This window comes from Myzus persicae, unplaced genomic scaffold, assembly GCF_001856785.1.
Source record: "Myzus persicae strain clone G006 unplaced genomic scaffold, MPER_G0061.0, whole genome shotgun sequence".
Taxonomy (NCBI): Eukaryota; Metazoa; Arthropoda; class Insecta; order Hemiptera; family Aphididae; genus Myzus; species Myzus persicae.
Window position 1 is genome coordinate 244,228 of NW_019102076.1, and position 10,410 is coordinate 254,637.

General features: G+C 28.1%; 1 protein-coding gene across 1 annotated transcript; it reads left to right on the plus strand.

The window, feature by feature from the left end:
- Positions 1 to 553: 553 nt before the first annotated feature.
- Positions 554 to 8,113, plus strand: LOC111031147 (multidrug resistance-associated protein 4-like). The gene is made up of 25 exons (XM_022310972.1): positions 554 to 630; positions 852 to 962; positions 1,089 to 1,223; positions 1,715 to 1,928; positions 2,235 to 2,457; positions 2,560 to 2,716; positions 2,787 to 2,925; positions 2,995 to 3,105; positions 3,250 to 3,546; positions 3,613 to 3,777; positions 3,861 to 3,982; positions 4,050 to 4,147; positions 4,206 to 4,291; positions 4,375 to 4,766; positions 4,825 to 5,105; positions 5,182 to 5,261; positions 5,563 to 5,713; positions 5,805 to 5,911; positions 5,975 to 6,098; positions 6,407 to 6,577; positions 6,654 to 6,781; positions 6,846 to 7,091; positions 7,176 to 7,348; positions 7,434 to 7,674; positions 7,745 to 8,113. The coding sequence occupies exons 1-25, from the start codon at positions 554 to 556 to the stop codon at positions 7,790 to 7,792; spliced, it is 4,077 nt and encodes a 1,358-aa protein (XP_022166664.1). The 3' UTR covers positions 7,793 to 8,113.
- Positions 8,114 to 10,410: the final 2,297 nt, after the last annotated feature.

Sequence of the window (10,410 nt, forward strand, 5' to 3'; positions counted from 1 at the left end):
GATACAATAATTTCAAGATAATTATAAATAATTACTTAAGTACTTATTGTTATTTGGTGAGTGTTTGGATTTCATTAATAATGTTACCTACCAATTACTTAATTTGATCCGTTATTGAATATGTGTAGTAATCATCAAACTTAAATACCTGTTGTACAAAAAGTAGACTACCTAATTAATCATAGTAAACTTTAAATATATCTCAGGAAATATAATCATTTGTTTGAAATATTTGATATCTCATATTTTTAATTTTATTCTGTAACGGGTATTTACTTCCCTACTTAGTCAATAAGTACTTAGTCTTGAAACAGTAGGTTTCGAACGGTGGTGATGAAGGGCAAAATCCCCTCTGGCATTTTTTAAATATTTATAATAGCTTAGATATAGCTATGAAACGGTAACTATAAGTTATCAAATAATGTATGTAAAAAAATATGCCACCCCCCATTTAAAAAAGCATTTTACCACCACTGTGTTGAAACTAATACAGTAGCAAACAATATGTTCTATTTAATATATTTTGTATGTTATATATTATTTTAGGTTTATTATGGACGCTGGTAATAAATATGAACGGCCTTCACATCCTAGAGCCAAAGCCAATATCCTCGAAATCCTCACATTTGGGTAAATCTTATAAAATAATCTTATATGGGCAGTAAAATTATAAAAGTCATATTTTCAGTACCTTATTAATAGTTGTGATTGTGCTTAATAATACTTACCTAATAATTAATAATCACAGTATTGTAAATACTTAGATGGATAAACTGTAGTGAATTGAAACGTACACCTATTAAACAGATTTATTTTATATATTTTAATACATTTTTCTACATTTTATTAAGATGGATTTACAAACTCTTCAAAATTGGAGAAAAAAGAGATTTAGAAGTTAATGATTTGTATGCAACACTAAAGGATCACACTTCATCATCATTAGGCAGGGAATTAGAGGAGTAAGTATATTTATAATAAAATAAATATTATTATTGTTATTTATTATTTTTTATTTTATTATCTGTATATAATTTGATTGTGTGTTTGTATATTATTTATTTTAATATGAATAAATTTAATTTAAGAAAGTGGAATGATGAGCTCGCCAATGCTAAAAAGGCCAACCGACCGCCAAATTTAACAAGATCTTTGATCAAAATGTTTGCGCTCAGATATTTTCTATATGGATTACTACACTCCATCATCGAACTTTTTCTAAGGTAAGCATTGTATTGCTCAATATAATTACTGTCGTTAATGCAAATTACTTTTGATGTATACACACGGAACAAAGCATATAAAAATATACAATATAATATTAGTATTTAGCATTATGTTTAAATCAGAGCTGTTCTATGGTAATCGCATCTTATCAAATTCCTCTTTTTCTTTTGGTTTGTCTTTTTACAAAACATCGTAGCTTAATTATATTTATAAATGCTAACAATAAAATACTAGTGATATTTATTAACCTAAATTTAAATTACAAATGTTTCTTCATTTAGTTTTCATTTTTGAAAAAATTACATACATAATAACATACATATTTTTTAATTTCTCTAACTGTATTTTTGACCAAAATGTCCACTATGGTAGTCATTATTAGAAGTTTTAAAAAGTTCACTAAATTTCTTCCTTTACTCAAAACGTTTTATTGTTAAATTAATTATGTATGTTTTATATCATTACTACAAATTATTTGTTGATATAGAATGACTCAACCATTGCTCATCGGTGGATTGTTATCGTACTATAACCCTAATTTGTCAAACAAAGCACATAATATAAACGAAGCATACATGTATGCAATATTGTTGGTATCAAACATGCTAGTTACATTAGTCATGTATCATGCAATACAAATTGAAATTTTACATTGCGGGATGAAGATGCGTATTGCCTGCTGTTCATTAATATTTAAAAAGGTAAATATGTTTTAAAAATAAATAAATATCAATATGAATACATTGTGTTGCAATCATTTAATCTCAGCATAACCTATTCAAACATTTTTTTTTTTATATTAAATAAACATAAATTAATAATTTATAAAAAGATACTTACACGTACGTAAACACTTAGAGCGTAATTGATCCTAATGTTATAAATATTATCTCAAGTTTATTCTTTACTCGATTTATCATAACATTAAAACTATTAATTAGTAATAGGTAAATATAGAAAATTTCCAAACAAATGTTTACTTACAAATTACATTTTATTTTACCCAGGCATTGAGACTAAGTAAAACGGCTCTTGGGGAAACTACTGTTGGCCAAGTAGTAAATCTGTTATCAAATGATGTAAATCGGTTCGATAGTGTAGTAATATTTCTCAACTACCTATGGATGGGTCCTTTTCAAACAATTTTAGTCACATATTTTTTGTGGCAAGAAATTGGAGTCTCATCAATAATTGGAGTAGGGATATTACTTATAGCCATTCCAATACAAGGTTTGTATTAAATATATTTTCACGAAAGTTCCTTTCACCTATAATATTAATATCTATCACCGTAAAACGAATACATAATTTATTTTTCTGTTATTTTTTTAGGTTGGATAGGAAAAAAAATTTCTCAGTATCGATTAAATACAGCCATTCGGACTGACGAGAGAGTACGTTTGATGAATGAAATAATTTCAGGAATTCAAGTTATTAAAATGTACACTTGGGAAAAACCTTTCGCAAATTTTGTAGAATATGCAAGAAGGTTTGTTGATCTAGAATCTAATGGATTACCTACTTGAATAAATAATGCATAATTATATCTATCGTTTTAGAAAAGAAATAAATGAGATTAAAGGATCATCGTATTGCAGAGCTGTAATGTTATCGTTTGTGTCTTTCCATACTAGGGTTGCAATGGTTTTAAGTATATTTGCATATGTGTTACTCGGAAACTATATCTCTGCCCAACAAGTAAAATAAATTGTGTAATTAAATACAAAGGTTTTATGATATTTTATAAACAATTTATTATACATTTAGGTATTTGTCATAACATCGTATTATAATTTATTGAGGAACACAATGACAGGTTTTTTTCCTCAAGGAATTGCGATAGGAGCGGAAATGCTTATATCTATTAAACGACTCCAGGTACTTATATATACATATATACATACTAAAATAAGGTATACATACCTAATAATATAATATAAAGTATATTAAACAAATTCAATTTAAGTGATAGATTTTTTTTTTTAAACACATCTGATATATAAATAATATGTATTATTTCAGAACTTTTTAATGTACGAAGAAAAAGAGAGCCAAGAAGCAAATCCCTCAAAATCTGATAAGAAAGCTGCGAATATTTATAAAAAAGTCATAATTACTAATGAAAATTTGTCATCGGTTAATACAAAATATAATGGCAATGGCAATCGATCACCTGAATTAAACAACATTGGGATTATCGTAAACAATGCTACAGCTAAGTGGACAAATGCTCAAACCGAAAACTCTCTAGAAAATATTAATCTAACTGTAATACCTGGTAGACTAGTTGGAGTTATCGGTCCTGTAGGAGCTGGAAAAGTACATAAATGCATACTTCATTATTATAATAGGGCGTAAATATAAAAAAAATTATAAAATTTTCAGAGTTCATTATTACAAGCGATTTTACGAGAATTACCGCTATCAGAAGGAAAAATTACAGTGAATGGTGTAGTTTCTTATGCATCACAGGAACCGTGGTTATTTGCTGGTTCTGTGCAACAAAATATTCTATTTGGTTCAGCAATGGATGACGAGCGTTATAAAAAAGTAAGCATCCGTAATAATCATTCAAATGTATTTAGGCAATACTTAATCTTAATCTCTTATTATTATTTTCTAATTTAAAAAAGGTTATACAAGTTTGTGCATTAAAAACTGACTTGGCACAGTTTCCATATGGTGATAAAACAGTTGTGGGAGAAAGGGGAGTTTCTCTCAGTGGCGGACAAAGGGCGAGAATAAATTTAGCACGGTAAAAGAAAACTATTTTTTTTATAATAAATACATTTTAAATAATTGTATTATTATCATGATACCAGAGCTGTATACAAGCAAGCGGATATTTATTTATTGGATGATCCTTTGTCAGCTGTGGATGCTCATGTTGGCAGGCATTTATTCAGAAAATGTATTAAAGGTAATAAAATAAAAAATATTATAGTATTATTCATTGATATTTTATTTTATTTTTATAGGTTACCTCAGAGATAAAACTTGTATTCTTATTACTCATCAAATACAATACTTGAGTAGCGTGGATCAAATTATTCTCATGCAAAAAGTAAATATAATAACTATAGAAAATATTACTAAATAATACGTATTTTAGAAATTTTATATTTAACATATTTAATGGTCTTCCAGGGAAATGTTTTAACTGAGGGTTCATACCAGGAACTTCAGAAGTCTAATTTAGACTTTACGAAAATGCTTGGGTCACCTGCTGTAGAAACAACATCCTCATCTCTTAATGAAAATACTTCCAAAAATTCAAGTGGTAATAATGATCGAACAGCTTATAGTCGACAAACGTCTATACAAAGTATCGCATCATCAATTGAAGATATACAAATCAGCGAATCTCAAGAACAGCCTGCTGATACATCTGAAACTCGAACATCAGGAAGTGTTTCAAAAAAGGTTTATTCGTCGTATTATCTTGCTGGTGGAAGTTGTTTTAAAATATTGTTCTTCTTTGGCATTTGTATTCTCACTCAAGTACTGGCATCAGGCGGAGATTTTTGGATGACCTATTGGTATGATAACGCGTCTCTAAGCTGCTGAAAAATATTATTTAGTATTTTATATTTTTAGGGTAAATCTAGAAGAACGTGTTTTTTATAGAGTGGACAGTGTTTCCACTTACAATAGTAAACCAACCGGCGATGCGTCTACAACATTATTGTGGTGGTCAATTTCGCGAGAGACATGTATCTATGTTTTTGGTATTCTAACTTTAACTATGATAGTTGCGATTATCATCAGGTCCATTTTATTCGTATCAGTTTGTATGAAATCTTCAATGACTTTACACAATAACATGTTCAATTCTATAACAAGATCTACAATGTATTTTTTTAACACAAATCCATCAGGTAATAAAGTAATAAATTAAGATATTATTTCCATGTTGAATATAATTATTAATTGTTTATTTTTATTATAATAAAGGACGAATTCTTAACCGATTTTCAAAAGACATGGGAGCTATTGATGAGATGTTACCAGCAGCATCATTGGATTGCATACAAGTAATATATTTTAAAACATAAACTTTTAAACCAAACTCAACACATCAAATTTTGTGCCACCGTACTAAATGTTTTTAAGGGCCCTTCAAAATATTATTTATTATTAAATAAGTATTCCTAGTTCCCACCAAAATTTTAAAAACTACAATTTGATTTCAACGGGACCTCTAAAGTTTATCGGGCCTCTAAATTCCAGGTTCAACAACCCCCCCCCCCTCCCCTCCCATATTGTGGGTGCCCTGTTTATATATATATATATGTAAATACGTATAATGATTTTAATATTCGTCCTTTAACCTAGATTGGATTATTATTACTGTCAATTGTAATAATTATTGGAATTGTCAATTTCTATCTTATGGTACCTACTTTTTTCATGGTCATAATATTTTACAAATTTCGAGTATTTTATTTATCAACTTCCCGCAGTGTCAAACGATTGGAAGGAGTTAGTAAGTACAACGGACATTTGAATTTGATTATTTATATTTCATAACAGAATGTATTTAAAAATATTAATTCTTATTGTTAACGTACTTATAGCAAGAAGTCCCGTATTTTCCCATTTTAATGCATCTCTCCAAGGTTTAACTACAATAAGGGCGTATGGAGCAGAACAAATTATATCCAATGAATTCGACAACCATCAAGTTCGTGATGAATATTTAAACATTGTTTTTTAATCTATATAATATCATAAAATATCATTCTAGGACCTACATTCTACGGCTTGGTATTTATTTATTTGTTCAAGTAGAGCATTTGGATTGTGGTTGGATATGATATGTTTTGTTTTTATATCAATTGTAACATTCAGCTTCTTGATAATCGGAAATAGTAAGTTTGAAATAATATATACCTCTATATGAAATTGTAAAGAAAAATAAATGATTATAACAAAAGATAATTTTTTAATAATTGAATATAATAATAAATGATAAAAATATATCATAAATAAACTTGAGTTTTAAAAAATAATATTTACGGTACAAATTATTATAAAAACAAACTAATAAAAAAAATGTATTGAAATAGGCAACATAGTAATTAATAAAACTATTCAATAGCACCCACTTGTCTAGGCACGTTTATTAATAATTGAGTAACGGTTCAATACTAATTGATTTTATTTTATTTTATTTAAGACACATATGGAGGAAATGTTGGTCTAGCTATTACACAAGCAATAGGCCTGGCTGGAATGTTCCAATGGGGAATGAGACAATCAGCTGAGTTAGAGAATCAAATGACTTCAGTCGAAAGAGTACTCGAATACACAAATGCTCCACAGGAAGATGCTCTCGAATCATCGCCAGGTATTAATATACAATTTTAACATATTTTGATTACCCGAAGAAAAATATAAAAAATTAAACTGATATTTTTCCTTAGAAAAAAAACCATCTACGGAATGGCCAATGAGTGGGACAATTACTTTCAAAAACTTTTACCTCCGATACGGCAAAGATAGTCCATTTGTAGTCAAAAATCTCAATATAAAAATCGAGTCAATGGAAAAAGTACTACAACAATTAGTAACCAAGGGTAGTAATTATTTTATTAATTATACATTTATTCTTCAAGGTCGGAATCGTAGGGAGGACTGGTGCTGGAAAGTCATCTTTAATTGGAGCATTATTCAGATTAGCCATCAATGAAGGCAGTATCATCATCGACGATATAGAAATACATGATATTGGACTTCATGACCTGCGGTCCAAGATTTCTATCATCCCTCAAGAACCTATTTTGTTTTCAGGAACAATGCGAACCAATTTAGATCCATTTAAAGAATATCCGGATCATATTCTTTGGAATGCATTAGATGAAGTAAACGTTTTAGTTCAATGTTTGATTTTCATACCTACATAATATATATTATACTAATAGTTTTTTTACTTGTTTATTTTATAGGTGGAACTCAGGCATATTGTTGAGGAATTACCCAATGGTCTGAATTCAATGATGTCTGAGGGTGGTTCAAATTTCAGTGTTGGCCAAAGACAATTGGTGTGTTTAGCTAGAGCTATTGTAAGAAATAATAAGATTCTTATATTGGATGAAGCCACTGCCAATGTTGACCCACAGTAAAAATAAAAAATATAAATAATACTATAAATAGTATATTTTGTTTTATAATTATAAAAATATATTTCATTTTATTTTTTTCAGAACTGATATATTTATCCAAAATACCATTAGAAATAAATTCCGAATGTGTACGGTATTAACCATTGCTCACCGTTTGAATACAGTGATGGATTCAGACAAGGTACTTGTAATGGATGCAGGTGCAATGGTTGAATTAGACCATCCACATAATTTGTTGAAAAATAAAAATGGGTTCTTATCTAAAATGGTGGAACAAACTGGGCCAATCAATGCAGAATTGTTACATAGTACAGCTTCAGAGGTATAGATATTTTTATTGGTCATTAAATTTTATATACAAATTTAAATACGTTTATTTTTTTTTTTTACAGAGCTATAATAATATGATTATATCGAAAGAATATCCTATAAAATCTTGAAAATAAAATGTCTTCAAATTTTCATAAAGTCGATGGTTCCTTAATACTTATTTTCCTGTATGCAATAAATACCTATGGCAGCATCAATTCAACTTTTTTCTAGTGAAGAGTGCTGTTTATGAGCTCTGATAGTATATAATTGTATTTATTAGTTTTAAGTTAAATAGTAAATATTTATCTAATTTTAATTGTAAATCTTAACATACTTTAAAAATATGTTATAATGCTTTTGTCAATTGTCATTTATTAATAATTATCATGTATCATAACTCATAAGACTTTGTTGTTTATTTGTCCACTAAAAAGAATTTTTAATTAAAAGTTATGTTTTATTTTATTATTATCACATCTGAAAAAAATTCAAGATTGAAAGAATTTATGATTCATTGTTGGTCTAACCTCAAAAATTAAAAATTAACAAAAACTATGTCATTATTTATAACTTTCTCTTTAAGCACAGGGTATGTACCCGAGTACAACTAATCAATAACGCAATTCAAAATTTTGAAATGATTCACAATTTACAAAGTACGCCGTTCATCGTAGGCCAATACATTTTTCACTCAGCTCAAAATCTAAAAAAAAAATAAGATCAAGAACCAATGCATTATATTCCCCATTTAAATCGTTGTCATGAAGGTACTCCATATTTTATATTTTTATAAGTAGGTAGGTATGTAATAGTACTACCTACCTATTACCTACGTGACATTACTGACATTGACATTAATGGAATATAGGTAGTATTGTAAACAAACTATAGGAACTTGTAAATTATTGTTGAAAGCTTTTAAAAATATTATCACTTATCACGCCACCAAGTATGTGTTATGCGTGACAAAGTATCAAATTCATATTGATACTGTCTTTATCGAACCATTTAATAATGCCCTATTTAAAAAAACTCATTGTCTGGTGATCCAGAAAGGCTAGGTATTAAAAGGTGTTAATCTTTATACTTTTTTTTATTTTTGGTTGTGATGTCATTCGACTTACAACCCTACCTTCAAGTTATATTCTTCAACTATTTGGTTTTAAAAAAAAAAAATGAAGTTCCTACCTTGCTTCATTAATATTTATTTATTTTATCAGTATTATAAAAAATGTCGTATACTTCTTTTTACAAATATACTCAATTTATCATTGGTAGGTACTTCGGTAATGTTTTTATTATTTTTATTCTTATAATATACACTCGTATCGGAAAATTTTTGTGGCCTCCTGATGAAGCAGAAAGACATCCGTAGTGATTATAATGTTGTTAGTAGCCTTCCTAAGACCCAACATAATACCTTTGTTAAATTTCAAGTGAATCGGACACATACTTTCCAAAATCATTCAAGCCAAAAAACATGACATTTAATTTAATTTACTAACAATAATAATAATAATATAAATATATGTAGGTATTAGATAGATAGATTGATATACAAGTATTCATATTGCTGCATAATATTAAGTAAAATAATCAAATTTAGTAAAACTATTAGTCCAAATCTGTCTTACAATTGTATAAGCACTAATGTCCTAAATTTATTTTCGAAAATTGCATGCTTTTATCTATACTTCTACTTTACACACCCGCTGCAAATAAACAATAATTTTGTTAGTATTTTTTCGTCTAATTTAAAATTGTTGTTTATTCATTATTGGACAAATATGATAAATGTATAATTTTAAGTTTTGAATGATAGTAAATAAAATATAATACGTAGCAGTATGCTCTAAAATAAAACAAATTATAGGTACTAAGTATTTGAATTAATTAGTCCAATAACATGTGTAATACACTAATACACTTAAACGGTTAATACAACTTAATCAACAATAGTTTATAGTTATGATGCAATGGCAATATTATGTAAACGTTATTTATATGTTATGACAACATATTATTAAAAACTCGTATACTACGCCTTAGACTTAGCCCCTAACAATGCAAATTGAGTGTATCCTAAACAAATTAATTTATGGCTACTTAACCTTAGTATTTTTTTTTTCAAAATAGTTATTGTAGGTTCAAGTAAAGAATAACGCATGTGCTATTATTTACCTACTTGTTTACTAATCAATAGTAAATACACAATAACTAATTGATAGAAACCTACTATGTATATATATGTACAATGCTCAAGCACATACATATTTAACTAATACCTATATGATATGCATTACACTTAAATTTAATTTATAAAATGTATTTATATATATATATCAATTAATGTCTGTCTGTCTCGTATGCCTGTTCAAACGGCTGGACCGATTTTGATGAAATTGTTTGTGTATGTTTGAGTGGTTCCCTGGATGATGGATTCGACCCAGTAAGTCCAACCCGGATTGTAGCTCAAACAAAGGGTTTCGGGATTGACGAAGAAAATTATTGTCTATAAACGGTTGGTATTTATTTATAGGATAAATATAAATATATTTAGTAGAAATAAATTAATATTTTTTTTGATTATTGGTTGCCATTGGTTGATCGTCATTAAACAAGCATCAAATCGAATTTTCGCACATTTACCAAGGTGGCTGAGTTGCACTTAAAGCCATCCATCGACGTGTCCGCAATAAGAATAAAAATATATATTTATGTAGAATACTCACCTAGCGGGGTCCGA